The sequence below is a fragment of the Hippoglossus stenolepis genome, chromosome 13, assembly GCF_022539355.2.
Source record: "Hippoglossus stenolepis isolate QCI-W04-F060 chromosome 13, HSTE1.2, whole genome shotgun sequence".
Lineage (NCBI taxonomy): Eukaryota > Metazoa > Chordata > Actinopteri > Pleuronectiformes > Pleuronectidae > Hippoglossus > Hippoglossus stenolepis.
In genome coordinates this window covers 1189442-1213265 of record NC_061495.1, presented here as the reverse complement: position 1 = coordinate 1213265, position 23824 = coordinate 1189442, and the positions used below count along the sequence as shown (strand labels likewise).

At 44.6% G+C, this 23824-nt stretch overlaps 1 protein-coding gene across 1 annotated transcript; it reads left to right on the top strand.

The window, feature by feature from the left end:
- Positions 1-4988: 4988 nt before the first annotated feature.
- pde1a (phosphodiesterase 1A, calmodulin-dependent) lies at positions 4989-22989 on the top strand. The gene is made up of 16 exons (XM_035174762.1): positions 4989-6151; positions 12559-12585; positions 15664-15777; positions 15863-16045; positions 17108-17174; positions 17748-17864; positions 18274-18414; positions 18602-18702; positions 18938-19063; positions 19177-19278; positions 20018-20138; positions 20643-20724; positions 21215-21335; positions 21802-21986; positions 22332-22523; positions 22613-22989. Exons 1-16 carry the CDS (start codon positions 5700-5702, stop codon positions 22663-22665), a joined length of 2184 nt encoding a protein of 727 aa, XP_035030653.1. The 5' UTR covers positions 4989-5699; the 3' UTR covers positions 22666-22989.
- Positions 22990-23824: the final 835 nt, after the last annotated feature.

Here is a 23824-nt window from a genome sequence, read left to right as displayed (position 1 = left end):
ATGTGGGTGAGAGCAGAAGGAAGATGTCTCTCCATCAGGTGTAAAAACATTAAGGTACAGAGTCCTGCGTCTCCTTCATCCTCCTCCTCCTCTTCCTCTTCCTCCTCTTCCTCCTCCTCCTGTGGCTCCTGCTGACGATGGGCTCCTTCTGCACGGCTCTGGACAGGAAGACGGCGGTGGTGACAGTGACGCCACGTGAGGAGTCAACAGTTCAGACAGAGACAGGTCAGCTCTGTTCACCTGCTGCTATATATTTTATTTTTTATTTATTGTACAAAGTTGATATTGTACTTAATATTTAGACCAGAACAGATCTGTCTGTATCTGAAGTGATGTCCGGTAAAATGAAACAAAATCTAATACTTGGGTCAAACTTTAGACATTTACAAAATAATCTTAAAATCAGAAATAGTGATAAAAACACTAAAACAAAAAGTAGATTAAATGTTCCAGGTGAAAATCAGCTCAGACACAAATTAGAACTTAAAACTGATTAAATTTCTACAGTTTGTCATAAAACAAGCGAAGCAGAGATTTTCTTCAGCTTCTGTCTGATGGAGCTTTAAAAAACAAACATGTCTCTCAGCTGTGCTCCGGTTTGTCTACTTGTTGCTCAAAAGCCTTTTGAAAAACAAAGGAGCTGAATATTAATGAAACACACACACACACACACACACACACACACACACACACACACACACACACACACACACACACACACACACACTCACACTCCTCCAGTCGCCCACGCGGTCATCTTTAATTGTCTCTTCAGTGTCGATGCTGATTATGAAGAACCATTAAACAGTTAGTTAGTCCACTGGCCAATCAGACGGTCTGTATGTTGCCATGAGGGTTTGTTTACGAGCACAAGAGCTGCTGTGCTGGACAACATGGAGACACATGGACAGAGACACACTAACACACACATCAACACACACATGAACACACACATGAACACACACATGAACAGAAGCTGCTGTGTCTGCTCTCCTTCTCAGCTTTAACTATTTCTTTGACGTTCTGTCTTCATTACGTCCACAGAGGAGGTTGTGGTTTCACGTCTGTTCTGTTCTCGACTATTTAGTCTTTAATGGTCTTTTATTTCTTCTCTAGTCTATAGATCTGGGCCCTTAAGTCATTTGACCTGGAGGACAAGTCTCTTCTGCTTTAAATGAAGCAGTTAAAACCAAATCAACTATAAAAAAGTCTTAGTTATTAACTGTACCATTATAGACCAAATATAGACATTTTTTCAAAACACAGATTTTCTTTCTACAGATACAAAAAATAGAAGTAAAATCAAAAGGTAAAATAATTTGAACAGTTTCCATCTCCTGGTCTCAATCTGCCCCAGTTGCTGCCTCGGAGCCTTTTAATTTCACCTCTGCAGTCTTTTCAAGCTTCATCTATTTTTAGGCCTGACGTCTTTTGCAATTTTGGGGTGGGTCAGTTAGTGAAAGAAAAGCCTCAGAGGAGCAGGAGGAGTGAAAGGACACAGCAGGTTGTGTTCAGAGAGAAAAGAATCACTTTTATTCTGCAGAAACTGCAAAGTGACCTTTAATTCCCTGTTTTACGCTCCGCTGCCTCGGTTGTTGTTTTTCTCCAACAGCCTCAGTAAAGAGAAATCAGTTACGAGGCCAAACAAGGTTCTTCATAAATCAACTGAGTATCTGTGACACCGTAATCGAATATTTGTGTTTTCAGAGGAAGATTGTAAATGTGTCTCAGCAGCGGCGATGATGAAAACTGGTGGAATCCTCTAAATGCAGAGGAAAGGACCTTTAAAGCTTCCTCTCATCACCTTAAGCAAAGGAAACACTGAAGCATCCTCAACAAAAGGAAAGGAGATAATGTCGTCAAGGAAAAGTGGTTAGAAAAATACGTTGGAAGGTTTATTTCTAATCATTCAACCCTGGAAATAAAGATGGACGACACATTTCACCATCTCTCACTATCCAGAAATGAAGCCACAATATCACATATGAAGGCAGCCATCTTGCTCCAATGATAGTGATTGTGGAGTGGAGCCATGGTAACAAGGTCACACCCATATATGTGCTCAACCAATCATGAGTCAGGCTTAGCTGTCAATCATGCTGTCTCAGCCCACTGTATATCATCAAATAACAAATTCAAACCAAACTGATCAGAAACACATCAGAGAGATAAGAACGACCTGAAATGACAGAAACCATCTTCAAACATTTATTTAACGTCTTTATTTAACGACAACCCCATCTGCTAACATGGAGGAGGCTTGGTTTACCTTTGGAACGCCGTCTCCCATCTTTATTTAAAGTCTAACTCTTCCTCTCCCTCCGACAGGTGACTCTTTGCAGCCAATCAAATCAGTGAGCTGGCTGCAGCACCCAATCAGGAGCAGGTGCAGCATCGGGAGGCGTGTCCGTGGACCTGCCAATCACTGCACTGTGAAGACCGGGTAAGACATTTAAGATTCAACACTTCAAACATTATTATTTATTACTCTGATCAAAATCTACAAACCACAAACACATGAGAACAGGTGAACACAACAAGAATCAGAGTGAATCCTCCTTTTCTGTGTTAAACCAGGATCTGTCACTAATGTTCTGTGAGATTTATTTTTAGAAAATAAATTAAAAGTGTTTGAACATTTAACAGAAACTTCCAGGATCAACATAACAAAGATTTTAATTAACACCATTATCCCAACAGGGGCCTCCAGCCTCCAGGGGGCCCCAAAACACTTTGTGTGTGTGTGTGTGTGTGTGTGTGTGTGTGTGTGTGTGTGTGTGTGTGTGTGTGTGTGTGAGAAGGACACACTTATGAGTTGTGTCTGAAATCCCTCACTCACTATTCTCTACTTCACTATATAAAGATAATTATATAGAGAACTATACATGAGGTCATCGGAAAATAAAAACTACATTTCTCTGCACTGGTTATGACGTCATTGTTGCAGGATTATGATCAACAACAACAACAACAACAACAACAACAACAACAACAACAACAACAACAACAACGTCGGTCAGTGGAATGTCCCACAGTAAATTTAAATGTTTATTTTACACTGAGAATAAATAAGGTAAAAATTAAAATGAAGGTAAAAAACCTGTTGAATGATCATCTTTACATGTAGAAATAAACGTGTGATGCTCGGCTTCTCTTTACATTTATACGACATATTCATTGAGATCCTGCAGGGGGCAGTAACATGCTCAGCAGCGTCTACACTGCCTAATGACAGACGAAGAAGAAGAAGAAGAAGAAGTTTAGCGCCAAAGCTGAAACTAAACCAGCGAAAACAAAGATGTCAGAGAAACAAAGATGTCAGAGAAACAAAGATGTCAGAGAAACTGGATTCAGAAAAAACAAACCGTCACATGTTCACTTCATTGTTCAAAAGTTGACTTATTAGCATTAGCAAAGAGCCTGGAGAGGAGGAAGCTAACAATGCTAATGATGCTACCGTCCCAGAGGAGGACGGCAGCCATGTTGTTATTAACTCAGGTGAGTTTCAGTTACCTGTTTAACCAGCTCACCTTCACCATACAGTGGGTCAGTTACCTGTTTAACCAGCTCACCTTCACCAGACAGTGGGTCAGTTAACTGTTTAACCAGCTCACCTTCACCAGACAGTGGGTCAGTTACCTGTTTAACCAGCTCACCTTCACCAGACAGCGGGTCAGTTAACTGTTTAACCAGCTCACCTTCACCAGACAGTGGGTCAGTTAACTGTTTAACCAGCTCACCTTCACCAGACAGTGGGTCAGTTACCTGTTTAACCAGCTCACCTTCACCAGACAGCGGGTCAGTTACCTGTTTAACCAGCTCACCTTCACCAGACAGTGGGTCAGTTACCTGTTTAACCAGCTCATCTTCACCAGACAGTGGGTCAGTTACCTGTTTAACCAGCTCACCTTCACCAGACAGTGGGTCAGTTACCTGTTTAACCAGCTCACCTTCACCAGACAGTGGGTCAGTTACCTGTTTAACCAGCTCACCTTCACCAGACAGCGGGTCAGTTACCTGTTTAACTTGCTTTGTGTCACTTTGTTGAGCTGAAATGTGCTGAACAGGTGTTTGTTGGTTTGTTGTTGCTTGGTGACGTGATACAGACGACACACACACACACACACACACACACACACACACACACACACACACACACTTGGTTGTAGTCGTACCCAGACTTCTGTTGTGATTTCAAAGTCCAGGAACATGTCCACATGCTTTGTCTACATGGATCTCATGTATTGTTTCCCCCTGAATGCTTGAAGACCTGAGGGTTTGTCTGCTACGTCTCCAGCTGGAGGGAACATCTCAGTTGTTGTAGCTACACATCTGGAATCAAACGTAACCACGGACAAAAACATACATGGTTTTTCCAAATCTAGAACAAACAGGTTGAACTCTGCAGAATCTGCTTTCGTCCTCAGCCTCTGGAGAAAAGCAACTCCATCGGTTTCCTAACGTATGTTGTCTTCTTGCTTTGGTTCAAAGTGACTCGTCCCCCGAAAGAGTCCACATCACATGTAGCATCTGGAGTTTCCTCAGAGGACAGGATAACCACAGATGATGAGTGGGGGTTAGGTCAACTGGCAATCTGCCCCTGTGTAGGAGACGGATACTTTCTGTGTGTATGTGTGTAAGAGTGAATAATTCATGGGAAACAAATCATAAGTTGTATTCTTCAGGTTCACGCTCATGCATGTTGTCGTGCACTGCTTGAGATGCTGAGGCCTTTTATTCACCGACTCTACGTCAGAGTTGTCAGCAGCCGTAGAACAGCAGCAGTTATGTGAAATACACCAACGTGAAACAAGTGTATTTCTATCTGACGTGTTCTTGTTGGGGCTGAAATGACCATGACGGCCTCTAGAGGGCGCCAGCAGGACCTTTCTCTGGTCCTGCTCTTTGACTGAAGAGGTGACTCTCATTTTCAGGAACATGACATCATCATTGTCTAAAAACCACACACACTCCGATGCAGTGGAGAGCGAGGGCAGGACAGACTGAGGCTCCTGTTCCTGTTCGGCTGCTCGCGTCTGAGCGGAGCGTAAAGTTATGTGTGTTTGAAACTGGGAGGGAGGAGGAGGCAGGTCTGTCAGCTGCAGGATTCCATCACTCTTAGCAACCGTTGTTGAGTTACCACGGAAACGCTCTGCGATGTTCTCTGCTTCTCCTTTGTCCTCCTCCATCGCTCTCCTCTCCTCCCGCGCTCTCTCTCTCTCCCTCTCACTCCATCCTGTCTTTATTGCTGGTTGACTTCCTCTGTGCGTTGCTACGGCGATGCTCTGGGACATTCAGCTGGATCATTTTGCCGCCGCAGTGCCGGAGTGCGGAGCTGAACTGGAGGAAGTCGTCAGCTGATCACTTTGTTTACTTGCTGGGCGGCGTCGGTCTCCTGCTTCTCAACTTATCAGAAACCTGCACCTTGTCCGGTGACCTTTAACCCCTCCGCTCCTCCAACGGGTCGTATCAGAGGTCATTGTTTTGGATTGGCCGTGCTGATAGGTGACATCACAGGAAGTTGAGTGAAGTTTCATCAACCCCAAATGGGCGTAATCGGCGTCTATGTTTTCACAAGTGTGTCAGAGTGAGAGACGTCCAGACGCTCCTCAGAGACCAAACTCTGCCCTGTGAACACAACTCTCCAACAAGCCGAAAGAAACCTCCTGCACCTCCATCTCCTCCTCACCCACCGCGAGATGAACGAGGAGGCGGAGGAGGCGCAGCTGCCCGAGCAGGAGGAAGTGCCATGTGAAGGGGAGGTGCAACAGGAGCAAGACAAGGTGCAGGAGGAGGTGCAGCAGGAGGAGGAGATGCAGCAAAAGCAGGACAAGATGCAACAGAGTGAAGTGGTAAAGGAGGACGAGGAGAATGTGGAGGTGCAGCAGAGTGAACAGGAGCAGAGGGAGGAGGAGCAGCAGGTTGAGGAGCTGCAGCAAACTGAAGAGGAGGAGGAGGCGCAGACTGAGGAGATGCTACAGACTGAACAGCAGCAGAGAGAACAGGTGCAGGAGTTTGAGGTGAAGCAGCAGCAGACCGAGGAGGTACAGCAGCAGATTGTGGAGGTGCAGCAGATTGAGGAGGTGCAGGACTTTGTGGATGCTGTGGAGCAGAACCTTAACAACCAGGTCCTGATTCGACTGAGAGGGATGTGAGTAAACACAGTCAGCTGGCTGATGATGTAATGATGGTGATGATGAAATGTCTCTATTAATAATTAGTGATTGCGTTGTAAGGATCCATCACTGTTAGTTGTGGAATCAAGCTGACGACCACGGGGACGGCATCAACGTGGTGGCACGGTTGCCGTGGTGATGTTGGCATGGACTGAAGATGAATGACAGAAAGTCAGTGGGTGTGCAACATTACTGAACATAAGAGAGAGAGAGGGGTGTGTGTGTGTGATGACCGTCTGTCTGTCAGATGTTTTACCTCAGTAGCTAACAAGCGAGCGTCGCAGCAGGAGCCGCCACATCTGTCTGAATTCGAGGCTACGGCAGCAGAGTAAAAAAAAAAGAAAACAGCAGGTCTTTTTGTTCTTGTCCATTGTTGCCATGGCAACGACAGAGCGTTGCGATGCAGCAAAGATAGACAGATTAGGAGCGAGACAGAGCGAGAGAGAGATGGAGGCAGGGCATGAAGAGGAAAACCAGGCAGAGCAGATGTTTGCGTCCTACAGCTCACACACTGCAGCTCATCGTGAAATCAAAGTCCCGCGGAGACGACTGACGCCACGTTCAAATGTATGAAGCTGCAAACTGGAGCTGGTTAGCTTAGCACAAAGACTGGAAACAGAGGGAAACAGCTAGCATGACCCTGTCTGAGGACAGAATCGTTCTATTAGCATTTTTTAACATCATTAACATATATACAGTTGTTTTGTTTAATCTGTAATTATGTGATTATGCTTCGGATCATTTCATGGCTGCACATAAAAAACAGCCATAAACAAAGTTTGTCTGATGGATGAGTTATGAGATATTGGATCTGTGGACACAGACACTGACTGAAACACAGCTGTTCACAGCAGGAAGTTCTACTATCGACCTGTAGTTGGCTTTTGTCTCTTTGTAATACGACACTTTAAATATCAAGTTCGTATTTATTTAATTTATTGACGTGACACAATTGAGTGTTTCCCACAGACTTTATTTAATCTATGGTGGTTACAGTGGTGGAAGTGCACGTGAAGAAAGGTCACTCTCACGCACAGTAAATTCAGAGTGACAGGTACACAGACTACATGTGAAAGATAAGTTTTCACATGAGAGAACGAACTGCGTTTGCATGACACAACTGCAGCTGACACGATGCACGACTGTCTGCGTGGATGGTAAAAATGTTATAGACCACAGCGTGTGCACGTGGTACATTGAGATGTACTGGGTGTGTTAGCGGCGGAATAACCCGACATGGTTTTATTACTTTTATCCTTTAAGTAGCTTTATCCTATGAAATTAAATATTTATTTGGGGGATAGATAGTTTACAGATTTACCTTGAGACCCCCCCTCTCTCTCTCTGGGACTCGAACACTCAACACCAACATGTGGAGGTGCACACTCTCCTTAAAGAGAAGATAAGAGAAATATAAATCAATGTCAGGTTGGTAAAGTGGATCTCAGCCTCTAACTCACCCAGTGCATCTCAATCTCTCAGTTTGCAGATGCTCCGACTCATCCTGTCACCAAAACACCAGATGTGCACACTCACGTTCATGGTGCACAAAGATATGTGCACATGTTTTTATTGAGTAGTGATGTCAGAGGTTTCCACAGTGTCTCCTCAGAGTCCGTGCATATCAACATGTGGAGGCCACATCACGGGATTCTAACGTTTCTCATCAAGAGGCTTCATCAGTTAGTTGCACAGGTCGTGTTAGTAAAGAGCAGAATCATATCTCATGTCCTTGAGTTATTTATTATCAAAGATCAGAATCAGAATCCTTTTCTTGTCATTGCACAGAGTAAAACGGAGTTTAGCAGCAATGCTCAAGGTGCATGATATAAATACAAAAATGAAGTGTATATATGAGGTATAATACATTTAAATGTAAATAGGGTCTGGTGACATAAAAGTGACTTAATGAAAAGGTGGAGATGAATGTTGCTGCGGCTGCTGGTCTCTGAACTGGAGATGATACTTCCTTGTGGTGGGTGATGGGAGGAGGAGTCGAGCATACGTGCAGATTTAGATGCAGACACATTATGCAGCAACCAGCACTGCACACTCTTAACTTTGAGATCTCTGATGTTATTATGACAATTGTCATATAAAAAGCAGTAATATAAATAACAATAGTAATAAATATGAATTAAAGGTTTAGTATGAGGTTTGGTCTAAAGACTACAAGTTGAAAAGATGTGAACTGATCTTATTTTAGAAAGTCTCACTCCTCCACGTGAGGGTGTGACCAGTTGAATGAGAAGTGAATTTACACTTTAGATCAAATCACTGTATCAATGCATTTCTCCTTCTGCCTGACTGGCAGCACTTTGTCCTGTTGAAGGTACAAACTCTCACGGGCGGGCCACACTGGCTGCTGCGCACCAACAGCCGTCATTCAAAACCACTTCCATCATTAAAACGCTCTTTGCTTGTTATTACGTCAATTTGTAAAGAAGCATGAAGCTGATAGTTATATTTAACTTAAAGATTGAGTTTAACCTTGCACATGTTTACATCTCATAACTAAATAAGACGTATTTGTACGATTGCATCTCGTGTCCTCGTGGTCGTGGCCTCGTTCATCATGTCGCCTGCAGACAGAATCAGCAGCAGTTTGATTTAATGAATGTTCCTCACATCAGCAGCAGCAGTGAAGAGAAACACACTCACACCAGTTCACGCCTGTTGGCAGCTCTTCCTCTGTTTAACAGACACTACTTGATGAGCAGCATCTTGTTTTAGTAACTAGTTGGAAACAGAACGAGATCAGGAAAAAAACTAATTCACCAGCAGAAGTTGACGTGTCGGTCGAGGAAGTCGACGCCAAGAGAAGTGTCTGATTTTTGCCAGATCCTGTAATAAACATTGGCACGTGGATGTGTTATCTGTCAGAAGTGATTCAACGAGAGACAAACTCTGAAGGTGTAAGAATAAAATGCTGAATTCAACAAGTAGCTAAACTGAACAGAAATAACTGAGGTCAGACCTTCTCTCACTGGTCTGATATCACAACATCTTTCTTTTTATTACATTTACTCAGTTTAAGATCAGTTTTATTCTTTTTTAAACAGATTCTTAGAGGAGTTTCATCTTATTTGCTGCGTTTAAGTTTTATCACAGTGACGCTTACGTGTTCATTCAAGTTGTTATAACGTCAAAGTCAAACTTCTGATAACCCAATATTTCTGACTTGGTGCTGAAAGCTTTTGGCAAAGTTTATTGTAGAAGGTGATTAAATGGTCAAATGTAATATTCATAGTGATGTAGTGAAGCTGCTCAGTACATCAAGCAGAAAATCAACTCCACTCAGCATTATTATACACATATTATACTTATGTTTTCACGCAGCATCTGTTGAACTTCCTTGGAGAGGGATCCCTGTCTGACACGTCTGTGTTCTTTCCTCCTTTAATGGGCTTTGTGGTAGTTTAACAGACGATGTTGCACCTGGTTCAACCCGATGGGACAAACAGATTCAGTTTGATTATATAGATCAGTTCATTCTCGATCAAAGCCATGAAAAAAGTGATATCACACTGCACACCTTTCTCTCTCTCTCTCTCTCTCTCTCTCTCTCTCTCTCTCTCTCTCTCTCTCTCTTTCTCTCTCTCTCTCTCTCTCTCTCTCTTCTCTCTCTCTCTCTCTCTCTCTCTCTCTCTCTCTCTCTCTCTCTCGCTCTTCTCTCTGACCTGACAGGACCTGACTTTGTATGAATGTGAATCGGCCGTTACCTGTGCTGCCTCCTGAGAAGTAGATCTTTTCTAGAGGTCGACCTTCATGCAGCACAGACGCAGCAACAGAACCACAATGTTCTTCAGTGACAAACGATGTCACCACATTCAAAATGTATGAACAGCATTTCTGGGCATGTTCCAATTTCAAATTATTGTAGCATCAAGTCTGTCTGCCCTGAAGAAATGTGGCTGCTGAGGCATAACAACGTCTCGTCTGGTAAACACAACAACGTCTAAAGCACTTGGCGAGCGACCATCGACACCACTCGCTCCCGGAAAGAGAAGCAGCACAGAAAACTTACACACTGTATGTTCATTATTCTGTAGAAGTTTGATCTGAATTAACGAAAGTGCTGCAAAAAGAATCAACAACCAAGGTCAACTCATCATTCTCATCACGGAATCAGCTGTTTCACATTGTGTGTGTGTGTGTGTGTGTGTGTGTGTGTGTGTGTGTGTGTGTGTGTGTGTGTGTGTGTGTGTGTGTGTGTGTGTGTGTGTGTGTTCAGTGTCTTCATGTCCAGATTGATCGTTGTAGTTCTGCGATGAAAGATACGATTCGTAATCTTCAGATCAACATTAACCGTCTGTGTTGTTTGGAGGGGAAACAAACAAGTCTTTTTTTCATCATCTCTAGTTTCCATGGTTACAGCAGAGTATTTTGATGCAGCAAACTCTGCTGAAGATAATGAAAAAGAGAAAAGGGGACGGGACAGCTTTTTAATATTTTGTTCCTTTATTTTTTAACATGTCATGATACGTATTTTATTAAATTCATTTTGCACTCATTGTATTCGTTTGAATCAGCCTCACTTTTTGAATTATAGGCTGTGGGGGTGAGAAGAAAAGAGAATCTGTGCAGTGGAGAGTTTGTCGCCTGTTTTCTGAAGCAGTGAATAGAACAGTTATCAGCTGAAACGCTTCAGTTACTTTAATAAAAACACAAGAAAAGCCAAGTCAGAGAGTTTTTTTTATGTCCAGTCACCTGAAAATGTATTAAAATGAAACCCTGTGTAAACCAGTGTGTCCAGTTCAGCCACAGTTGAAACTGTAGAAACCAGTATAATGTCTGCAGTAACTGAAGCACCAGTGTGTGTGTGTGTGTGTGTGTGTGTGTGTGTGTGTGCGTGCATGCGCCCGTGCAGATGGTTTATTATCACACTGTTTCATTTTAATGGACGCTCTGCTCTTCCTTCAGGCCGCTCGGTCTTCACGTAGGCGGTGTAGACGGAGTTAACTTCTAAAAAAGCGTGAAACACCCTGTGGTGCTGCATCGCAAACAAGAGTCACGCAGAGAAGTAATGCATCTAAGAATAATTTATATTTCACATGCGCGGTGGTGATAATGCACAGAAGGGAAACGTGTGAGGTGAACGGACACAACAGAGCAGCACAGAGACAGAAACCCGGAGTCACCAGGAGCAGAAGCACAGGCTGTGAAGTCCTGACAGAGCGGTGACTCATTCAAACTATCTCTTCCTCACCTGTCGCGCTGCAGCATGCCTCCTCTTTTCTAAAGCACAATGCAGCAACTCGCTCCCGGCTGCTCCCCCCTGCTCTTTGTAATTCAGCGCTGATCCGACCACGCAGGCCGGTGTACAATCACCAATCGACCGTGAAATAACCGGCGCCCGCTGTTAGATTTCAGAGCTGAGACGTGCCACAGCTGTGATTAGCTGCCGGGGTCAGATCCCAGAGCTACGATTGGCTAATTTCCGACCAAATGAAGTGTTCAGATGCCTGATATCAACTTGCAGTGTTTATGTGGTGCGCACGTTCAAACGCTGCAGGGGCTTCTTCAAGGGGCCGCTTCATGGATTTAGCCGCAAGCAAAGACTCTGGAATTATTAACTCCTGTGTTTTGTTGACATTAATGTTGGTTTGTTATACAGAACAGTAATGAACTTCACAGCAACACAACATGTGGACATGAGCATTAAGCATCATCATAACACCTAATTAATTCAGTTTTTTGGTTGGATTCGTTATTTCCCATATCTGCGTGGCACTGTGGGATTTTGAAATGCTGGCGTTGGAGAGAGGTGTGATCTGTAGAGCGTGAGCTTCCTCTCCTGGTTCAGCCGTTTACACAGATGTACATACATATACATGATGGCTCCCACAAGTGAAGCCAAAACACTCCCTGGTGGCCGGCTGCACGATATGTTATAAAACCCGCCCCCTCCATGTTGGCAGATGGGACATGGACTGACAGCTTTCAAAATATGCTGAATTAGTTAGAAGCTCCTGTAAACAGCTCAACAGACGATCGCTGTGACACTGACACTGTTGTTAGAAGTTTGTTTATCTATGCAGTTTAGTGGATTTTTAGTTGGTTTATGGAAATAAAGATAAATCCACACAAGGTTTAAGTCTCACTGACTCTAGAAATGTGTTTATCATGACTGAGGTGCAGCAGTCAGACACTAACATGTTCTCAAAGCCCCGAAAGAAACTGTTATTCAGTAAAGACTGTTCAAACATCATCTCACACACACACACACACACACACACACACACACACACACACACACACACACACACACACACACACACACACTTGGTCGCATGGTAGCTTCAAAATTGATCTGTGTGATGAGCGGCATCATGTGATTTGTTCATTTGACTGACTCTTCTTTTTCTGTTTTTGTTTACAGGCAGAAATATAAAAGTACCTCGCAGAGGTAAGACACACACACACACACACACACACACACACACACACACAGACAGGAAGCTCTCAGTCTGAAGTAGACGACTGAAGAGGCTCTCACTCCTACACACACCTGGGCTGTCTGTCTGTCTGTCTCCACCTGTCTCTTGTTTCTGTCTCTATTTTTATTCACACACTCATTTTCACATTGTTCACTGACTGTCTGACTGTAAACTCACAAGTGAGTTGTTTGGTTGTTGCTCAGTTACAGGAGTCGTGATACTGTTTCATCTGTCAGCCAATGACCGAGTCACTGACCGATCCACTGACCGACTAAGTCGCTCACTGACAGACTCGTGGACTGAGTCACTGACTCACTGACTGACTCACTGTCTCCAGAGCTTCTCCAGAGTTTGTGTTTCACAGCTGAACAACACAGCAGCAGGTTTTCTGCACAGACTCGTTCACAGCATCAGATCCTCCTCCTGGTTCAGGTGAGAGGGGGGGCAGCCGGGTGCAGCAGACAGAGACAGGAAGTGACGTGTTACCTCTGCTGCAGAGGTCATGTGATCATGTTTACATCACCTGACACCTTCAGCTCTGATCACCACGAACTCTCTTCACATCTTCGTCTGTGTCTTCTTCGTGTGTGTCAGCACTTTTTCACCAGAGAGGTTTGTTTTAGTTTCTTCATGTTTGTGTCCCGTGTTAGAAGCCCCCACTCCCAGTGAATCAGTGGAGGATCCTCTGCTGTGTTCACACTGCTCCTGGATCTAGACTTTATACAGGAGCTCAGGAGGGGGAGGAGAAACTGAGGAGCGTACAAAAGTAATGGAGTGAAAAGTACAACACTCCCTCTTTAATGTAGTGGAGAGAAGGTATGAAGCAACAGAAACTTGAAATACTTCAGTACAAGTAACTCAAATGGTAGTTGAGTAAATGTACTGAGTTACATTTCCCCTGTGAACAACTACAAAACCAATAAAGTAATAAACGAGGCCCTGGGAATTCTAATGAAAATTAAAAGCTTGAATCTCTGCCGTCTTGGATCATTTACCCCCCCGTCCCCCCCGTCTTCGCCCATTCTGACTCCACTTGTAACCATGGCAACTGAAACAGATTTCACCCAGTTTACGAGACGATGTTTGGTTGCCATGACGATGGCAGGATGCCTGGCCGCAGCAGAGTCTTTATGTCTCCCAGTAGTCGTTCTCCTCTGCTGTTCGAAGTCCCTGTGTCCTGCAGCAGCGCAGCAGTAAATATCCATCCTTCCCTCTGTCTGTGCTTCATCCCTCCATCCTGTGTGGAGCAGGACTCTGTGGGAGGGGCTAGGTGAGCACAGCAGGGAGTCTCTGGGGTCCTGAATCCAGCCTCACGCCCACTCTGCATCTTCCAGCTGTCTTAATATATTGAGATATACTTTCTAAAGGATCAGTGCAGTGTGGTGGGAAACCTCCTGTTGAGACAAGAGTAACATCGTAGAGGAGGTGGAGGATAAAGTTTAATCTATCTTTCAGGACAGGACTTTAACAACGGGACATTCAGGTAAAAGACAAAAGAGGTGGATTAGAGTGGAGTCAAATCTTCCTCCTTCTCAGAATCAGAACTCTGAACACGCACATGAATTAATTCATCTCTGTCCAGAATAATCCTCCATTAATTTGATTAGAGATAAAAGAGAAAAGAAAGTTCAGAACTTCCCTGAGAATCATTGGGTTTTTAACTTTACTTCAGGATCAAACTAATTCAGTGACACTACAGAGATTCACTGCAAACTGGAACGGCTCTGAGCTGATATGACTTCTTTAAAGAGGGACAGTGTCCAAACAACAAGGGATATAAAGAGACATTATCTGAGTCCAGGAGGTTCTGTTCTCACTCTGTCAGTTGGTTTTGTTGTCAGCAGGATTACTCATTTAGAGGACCTGGTATTAAAATCCATCCTGAGTGACACGATCACACGTTCAGGTCTGTCCTCAATGTGACCATAATGAGTTCTTAAACTTTTCTAAGGTTGGTATTCATTCATTCAGCCATCCTGACGTCTCTGTCTGTCTCTGTCTGTCTCTGTCTGTCTCTGTGGGATCTGAAGTGAGATCCCACGGTTCAGGACACATTTTAATACCAGTGATCGTATCTCTCAGGACGGATGTTTAATACCAGGTTTGAACAGGTCCTCTGTGAGATGTGGTGTAGCTCGGTTGGGCCTCGGTGAACAGGTGGATATGTTGGACGAGGACACAGAGCTCTTCACTCTCCACCAGAGAAATGAATCCAGACTGAACAAGGCCTGAGATGTGACAGGATTAATATCAAAGACTGGTCCATCAAGGTGTTGTGAATTCCAGATCAGCTGAATGAACTTCAGTGCGACACAGACGCAGTGAAGGTGATATCCTGCAGGAGAGTGACTGGTGATTGACAGGAGGCAGGGTGTCATGTGTCCATCTGGAGGAAGCAGATTTCCATGTTCTGGTTGTGTGGTGTGAACGGGACAGCAGCTGTGTGGGAGCAGAGTATGAATGTGGGGCGGCCTTCTGTCAGTCAGCAGGTGCATGAAGCCTGACGCCTGCTGCTCTCGTGGGTTACACGTTATAATCTGTAACTTTACCACGTTAACATCAACCAGACCTGACTCAGAGCCAGAGACGTCCTGTGTCGGCCGAACACCGCTGGAGAAACACTGATATTTAATGTGAAGCTGCTTTAGTCTGTGTTTTTACTGGATTTAATCAGAGGAGGAGACGTCTGAGGAGAATTCAGCTCCTGAACCATCAACACTGAAGGAAGAAGACTACAACTCCCATCATCCTTCACTGCTTCAACATGACAAAACTCTCTCTTTTCTGTCTTTCCTGTTCTGCACATGTGTCCTACCTGTTCCATGTGAGAGTGAAACCATCTAACACTGCTCATCATCATCATCATGAACTATAATAGATCCAGAAAATAAATAGTTCTCAATCATGAGCCACTAACCATTGTCATTATTTCAGGTGGAATTCTACTTAGTAAATGTCTCTCATTATATCACTATACAGTACTGTGTTGTGTGTCCTCTTATGTAGTGTATGCTAATAACTAGACACGTGTGTGTTTGTGTTGTCAGGCTGAAGGGGGTCCTGGAGCAGATGGACCGCGGCGTCGTGGACCTGCAGGAGCTCCGCAGGAACCTGGAGCTCGCTGCTGCCATGTTGGACGCTGTTTACACCGATGAGACGAAGTAGGATGTGGAAGCAAGTGTGGAAAATAAATCTCTATCCCGTCATCCTGACTGTGACTAACTGACGTCTCTCTCTGGCCTGCAGGCGTCTGTTGGACACCGAGGACGAGCTCAGCGACTTGCAGGCGGAGTCAGTGCCCAGCGAGGTGCGTGACTGGCTGGCATGCACCTTCAGCAGGAAGATGGGCGTGGCCAAGCGTCGACCTGAGGAGAAGCCGAGATTCCGGAGCATTGTCCACGCGGTGCAAGCTGGGATCTTTGTAGAGAGGTAAACTTTGCTCATGTCAGTTCATGACTTAAACCGACAGGAATGATTTAGTCTTATTTTAAGAGAGTACATTAAGAAAGGACTTAGTGGGATAAGACATTTCAAATTTTAACCAAATTATCAGAAAATAAAACGAATATGTATGTACGTCTCCATCCACTGCTGTTTTGTGAACATCAGCAGTTGGGAGTATGTGGCTCTAATTTTCCAATCAGGTGAAGTAGTAGAAGAAGACAGGGCAGCAAAATTATGCAATTAAAAAAGTGTCAATCAAAACCATGGATGAATGAACGTGATGATGTTTTTATCTGCCGCTCGTCTCCTGGAGGAAGCTTGAGTGACACTGAATGACGTGATCGTTTATTCATCAAATCAGTTTCCACTCTTATCGGTTAACAAACTTTTCCACTTCTCCCAAAAGTAAAACATTTAGGTGATATTTCAATAGTCTTTTGAGTTTGTGTTATTTCAAGTCATTGCATATGAGAAGAACATGCACAGAGGGGTTGTTCAAGCGTCCACATACTTTTGGCCACGTAGAAGAATAAAAGTGTCGAAGTTAAATGATTATTTCAAATGTTCAGTCGGTTCAAATCATCAACTTCTTGAAAACATCCGGTCGACCTTATGTCATTACGAGGTCGACCACGAGGTGTAACGATGTTAGCGTGGGAGCGAGCCGGAGAATGAGGTCGTGTATAGGAAGCTGAGGTCCAGTGTCATTAGCGTGTAAATGACTCACAGTGATAGAACGGTATCAGTTCATCTGCTGCAGCTTAATGACGCATGAAATCAAAAAATATGTGCTGCGCCGAGCCAGCGCTCGCTCTGTGTGTGTTTAGAAGGCAGTTACCGTGGCAACAAACAATCCATCCTGGTCCCCAACTGTGGATGAGGGCGGCTGGAGTGGGTCTGCGTGTGAACAGTGTTTATATACATGCAACTGCACGTATGTGGGGGTCTGTGCATGATATTTTTACCTGTGTGTGTGTGTGTGTGTGTGTGTGTGTGTGTGTGTGTGTGTGTGTGTGTGTGTGTGTGTGTGTGTGTGTGTGACATCAGGATGTACAGACGGACGTCCAACATGGCCGGTCTCACCTACCCGCCCACGGCTTTGACAGCTCTGAAGGTAAAAACTGTTTTGCTGCTGCTGTCCCATGAGCAGGAAGTGACATCATAATTGACAGGAAGTGACATCACTGACATAATTGGAAGTAGAAAAAGTCCAGTTGGTCAGAGTGTAAAAAAAATCATTCATTTAAGGAGGATGCAGAGAACGAAGGAGGACGACTTAATGAAAGAAATGAGGAGCTAGGAAAGGAAAGAAGGAAGTAGAGACCAGAGGATGAAAGGAAAAAGGAGGTAGGGATTGAAATTAATGAGGAGGCAAAGAAGAAAGAGAAGTGGTAAGGAAAGAGGGAGGAGGAAGAAATGAAGGAAGTGAAGAAGGAAGGAAAGTAGGTAGTGAAGGAAACAAGGAGATAAAGAAGGAAGGGGGGAGGTATGTCATTATGACCTAATGAACACGTATATAACCATCATTTAATTGGTTAAACAGCTTCAGTGTAAACTAACATCACACTGCCCTCTCCTGGCAGATATACAACATTACACTGAATCAGCTGCTGTTTTTAACTGCTCTGTCTCATGTCGGACTTTATTCAGCCAATGAGACGGTGGCGTTTTATTGGTTGTTTTCCAGGAAGTGGACCAGTGGTCGTTTGATGTGTTTTCCTTCCACGAGGCCACAGGAGACCACGCCCTCAAGTTCATCGTGTACGACCTGCTGACCCGCTACGACCTCGTCAACAGGTTCAGGGTACAAACAACTTCATGTCACTCAAGGCCCCGTCCAATGACAGTCCAGTGTTTAACCTCGTTAATGTGTCCATGAGGTGTTTGTTATATAAGACCAGACACATGATGAGTGAAATAATCAGAACTGTGGTGAACCAATCACAGCAAACCTCTGATCTGTAGCTTTACGAGATCTATCAGAGGAGACAGCTTTGGTTTTTCCCCAGCTAGGTTAGCTAAGGGAGCTAACTCGGAGAGCTCAAATGGTGGGAAACCGCTACCTTGGCTCTGTCACATCACAGCACCTGTACTACCTCTACCACCTGCACCCCCTTTACCACCTGTAGTACTTGTATCACCTGTAGTACTTGTATCACCTGTAGTACTTGTATCACCTGTAGTACTTGTACTACCTGTACTTCTGTGTTCAGATCCCTGTGCAGGCGCTGGTGCAGTTTGTGGACGCTCTGGAGAACGGCTACAGCAAACACAGGAACCCCTACCACAACCTGATCCACGCCGCTGATGTCACTCAGACCGCCCACTTCCTGATGCTGCACACTGGACTGATGGTACACACACACACACACACACACACACACACACACACACACACACACACACACACACACACACACACACTTACCTTATCCTGAACTAAAACACTTGATGTGTGTGTGTGTGTGTGTGTGTGTGTGTGTGTGTGTGTGTGTGTGTGTGTGTGTGTGTGTGTGTGTGTGTGTGTGTGTGTGTGTGCAGCACTGGCTCAGTGAGCTGGAGATCCTTGCGATGGTTTTCGCTGCAGCGATTCACGACTTTGAACACACAGGAACCACCAACAACTTCCACATCCACACCAGGTAACATGAAGACAGATTCTATTATAATAGTTATTATTGAAGACAGTTGTCATGGTAACAGCAAGTGCAGTTTAACGAATGCTTTTCTAGGATCCTAAACAAACTCGTCAAGTTTGAAGTCCATCACATGAGTTGTCGAGAAAATTGAAGGAGGGTGGTTGCGTGTGTGTGTGTGTGTGTGTGTGTGTGTGTGTGTGTGTGTGTGTGTGTGTGTGTGTGTGTGTGTGTGTGTCAGGTCGGAGGTGGCGATTTTTTACAACGACAGGTCGGTGCTGGAGAACCATCACATCAGCGCCGCCTACAGGCTGATGGCAGAAGAGGACATGAACATCCTGATCAACCTGAACAAGGACGACTGGAGGTTGTCTCACACACACACACACACACACACACACACACACACACACACACACACTGATGAGTTATCACTAACGGCTCTGTGATGGTATCACTGATGGTATCAATGGTTGACAGGGAGCTGAGGTCTCTGGTGATAGAGATGGTGATGTCCACAGACATGTCCTGTCACTTCCAGCAGATCAAGACCATGAGGAACGCCCTGAGCCAGACACACAGGTCAGTACTGCTGACGTGACCTTTGACCTCTTATCTGCGTTACTAAAGTTTCTCTCCAATCTGTCATTGTGTAGTTTATACGCTTAATTTTCATGTATTCCCTGTTTTGTTTGTTTTCAAGCCGTTACAGAGGATTGGAGAAAGACACGTTCATTTTCTGTATGAAACAGATTTTGCTCACAACTCTAATCCAAAGCTCTTTACATGATGCTTCAACATGAATATTAAAATGATTCCGAGTACATGTTTTGAAGCTCTGAGGCCTGTGTTGTGTGGGCCAGCTCAGTGGAGACAGACTGTGGGAAGCTCGTCCATCTGATCATCAGTGGGAGTTTGGTGTCCTGGTCCAACATAAGGTTCTGCAGGCTGCTGAACCAGACTGGTCTCTGAGTCCCTGTGGGGGTCCCCAGGAACAGAGCCTCCCCCCTCTGTTCGTCAGTGGTGTGGAGGTGTGTGTGTGTGTGTGTGTGGGGGGGCAGCTGTCACGCTCCAAACTCACGCTTGGATGAGGCTCTGCTGCTGCTGCTGCTCTCTGGAGAACCACCGTGATCCACATGCTAAACAGACACCTTTCATACAGGAGAGAGAGTGAGTGTGTGTGTGTGTGTGTGTGTGTGTGTGTGTGTGTGTGTGTGTGTGTGTGTGTGTGTGTGTTTCACTGAACAGTCAGATTCCGGGTGAAGGAGATGATTCTCACGTCTTCATCACACTCATTTAAACGTTGTTCTTTCTCGCTCAGCATCGACAAAGTGAAGGTTTTGTCTCTGATGCTTCACGCTGCCGACATCAGTCACCCGGCCAAAGCCTGGCCGCTGCACCACCGCTGGACCCACAGTCTGATGGAGGAGTTCTTTCAACAGGTGTGTGCACAACACACACAACACACACAACACACACACGGCAGATTCCTAAAGTGAAGCCAAAACATCGCCCCCTGGTGGCTGGCTGCAGTATAAGTCATAAACCCTGCCTCTTCCATGTTAGCAGAGGGGACATGGACCAAGACAAAATATCAAAGTACACGTTAAATAGATTTCTGAGATTGACTCTTGATTGGTCAGTTGGATTTATCAGTGGCAGGATGATGACACAAGATGGCAGCGCAGTGGGGGGAAGTGGAGGTGCATCTTAATTTAACTGAAATAGACGAGGTCACTCTCCATCTGGAAACACTATTAAAAAGAGATTTAGTAGTTATATAACATTTCTTTATTCCACATGTTTTTTCTTCCAAAAAACTTAAAGACAAGCAAAATATTCACAAGCAAATTTAAACATGTGTGTATCTGCTCTAATGTGAGAGAACTCTACATTTATTGATTCAGTAGTAAAGTTCCTGTTTCCCACTTGTGTTTCTTTTCCAGGGAGATAAAGAGGTGGACCTGGGCCTCCCCTTCTCTCCTCTCTGTGACCGTAAAGCCACCATGATCGCCCAATCACAGATAGGTAAGAACCTTAAGAACCATAAGAACCTTAACCAGCCACAGGCAGGTCGACCCCAAATGTGACCGTCAGGACAAAATATCATTGGACTTATTTTCAACATGTTTTAATACGTGTCTCATAAACTCTCGAGCAAATCAAACAAACACAAAGTAAACTTCACACACGCACGTAACAAACCCACGTTGGTGCTGCGTCACTGTGGGTCAGCGTCACTCACTGGGTCAGCGTCACTCACTGTGGCTGATGCTGGACACTATAGTTTAAATTTCCCATGGTAAACTGTGGGAATTTCATCTCTATTCATATTTCACATCACTTATTGCGTGAAGCCTCATCTGCGTCACCTGTGAACTCCACTGGTGATTCACCACTGGCCCGACTCTGTCTCCTCCTCTTCAGCTTTCAGGTGCATTACTTCCTCCCACTGGTTCCTGACCTCAGTCATGTTGTCTTTCTTCTATCACGTCTGTTCATCTCGGTCCGGTTGCAGGTTTCATAGATTTCATTGTGGAGCCGACCTTCACTGTTCTGATTGACACGACCGAGAAGGTGATCGGACCTTTGATAGAAGAAGATAGGAAGGCCAGAGAGAGTGGAAACAGGAGGTCCAGGTACTACTACTGCTACTGCTACTACTACTACTACTACTGCTACTGTTACTACTGCTACTGTTACTACTGCTGCTACTACTACTGCTACTGCTACTACTACTACTGCTACTGTTACTACTGCACTGCTATCCTACTGTACTACTACTGCTACTACTACTGCTACTACTACTGCTACTACTGTTACTACTGCTACTGTGTGTAAGGTCAGGAATTGATAATCATTTCTGAACTGGACTGTTTCACTTTCAAGCTTTGAATAGATATGAAACTAGATTAGCATCATTATAAAATATCTGGTTGTCTGAAGAAAAGCTGAACGTACAAACCCTGAGAAGAACAAACAATGTGTCAGTGACTTTCCCTGAAAGTCGTAGAAATCCAATTAAACTTGGCACTAGATCCGTTTACATGTTTACGAGCCTTCTCCACTGGTTCCGACCCAGCATGTGTCTCTGCTCTGTTTCAGTTTAACAGGAAGTGGCTCTGTTACCGTGGAGTCGGTGCAGAGGCACAGCAGCAATCGCCATGGAAACAATGACGATGGACAGATGGACTTTTCTCTGACCGCAATTGACCTGCAGGTTCTGAGGCTCCACCTATCAGGCGTCATCGGCAGCAACAAGGACCGCTGGAAAGAGCTGTCTGTGGACGGTACACACACACACACACACACACACACACACACACACAGTGTATTAACTTTTGTTTTGCGGTTGTTGTGTATTTGTGCGTATGTTGTGTTTAGTGCAAATTAGCAAACGTTAGCATGCTAAACTAAGATGGTTCATGCTAAACATCACGATATTAGAATTGCAGCATGCATAGCATTTAGCATGCTGATGTTAGCATTTAGCTCAGAGCTCCACTGTGCTTAATACAACCCATGAGAGCTGCTAGCATTTCTGTCGTAGCTTTGTCCTGTTAGCTGTAATTAGCTTTATGTCACGTTTCCTTTAATTCATCAATTTAAAATCTTCATGTGTCTGTCGTGCACAGAACTGGCCAATAGGGAGCAAGAGAAACAACAGGAGGCGGAGTCTAACATCGGCTCAGATGTCCAGTCTGAAGCCTCACCCAACCACAGCCCTCCTGACGAACACACCTCTGACCAACCACATGACTCGCCAGATGAAACACATGACGACCAATCAGCCGACCAGATGCCTGCAGATCACCTGACCTGGAACGGTACAAACACGACACACGCACGTTTGAATTCTCACGTCCTGAACTTTAATTCCCAGTGAACTCACCTGTTGCTATGGTAACGCTTTCAGGGGCAGGCGAGGAGAAGGAGGGCGACACCGACGAAGTGCCTGAAAACGTCTGATGACGCTTTGCGGCAAACTCAACACTATATCTGGCTGTTGCAGATCACCATGGCAACAGGCGGCACTGTGCGATGACGACAAGAGATCGGACTCTTGTGTGTAAACGCAGCGGAGTCAGTGGCCCTCGAACGTGGACCCGAACCCGGCCACCGGACCTTATGTTTACAACCGACCATGAAACATCACCTTCACAGATTCATCAGATAACATGTGGTAACGTGTTGTGGTTTTATTAGAGACTCAGAGGAGCGATGTCTGTGAAATAAAGTGGAAATATCAAAGCTTAATGAAATGAAAATAAAGGTGAAAAGGTGAAAACCAAAGATCGGCTGAAAGTTTCCTGTTCGAGCCTCGATGAACTGAGGAACGAGTCATGAGCTGAACACGCGTGTTCTGATACAGATTCTCTACGTTCTGCTCGTTGGTCTGAGCTCGATGATCAGATCAGTTATTCTTCTGTCTGCACCTGAATCTGTGAGTCGTCCTCCATCTTTAATCCACACTTTGGTTCCTAAAGTAAAAATATCAACAGAGATTTTAATTATCAGCCATAAATATTTTAACCATCCGAGGTAAACAAGCTACGAGGCTGTAAGATTTGATGTGAAAGAGAAGCACTACATTACCCACAATCCTTTGGTCCTTATGTTTGCTGTTACCATGGAAATAATGTGGGGCACTGATCGTATCCTTTAGCACAGAGCGAGCTCGATTTCCCCTGATTCCAGTCGGGGAGGAAGCGCTGCACCATGTTGCTGGAAGTCGTTGGAAAGGGATAATTTGCAATGGTTTATGGGATTTGTAGTTCTTTAACTCTTAGAATAATTGTGAACACAATCTTGTAACTTTAACAGTTTCATTTGTTTTGCTCGATGTTTAACGTCTTGTTCGATCTCGTAGCTGCTCGACGTGGTTCAGGACTTTTTTGGGGGATTTTTCTCAAAAGTCAATGGAGAAAATTAAATAGAAATTTACTTCCTGAACTTGAGCTTTTCTAAAAGTTCACTGTTACGATGTGTCGGCCATTAGCTCTGCACAAAATAGTCCGTACCAGTAAATGGTGACTAATTTTAATAGTTCTTTCACTATGTTGAAATGATGAAAACTATTTAGGTTGTTTTTAAAATGCGAAAAATTCAGGAACAAAACCTTCAAATT

Coding starts and splice junctions, on each gene's coding strand:
- pde1a (XM_035174762.1), top strand. CDS start 5,700: ATGAACGAGGAGGCGGAGGAGGCGCAGCTGCCCGAGCAGGAGGAAGTG. Junction 16,046..17,107: donor GCTGGGATCTTTGTAGAGAG/GTAAACTTTGCT, acceptor GTGTGACATCAG/GATGTACAGACGGACGTCCA. Junction 17,175..17,747: donor CGGCTTTGACAGCTCTGAAG/GTAAAAACTGTT, acceptor GTTGTTTTCCAG/GAAGTGGACCAGTGGTCGTT.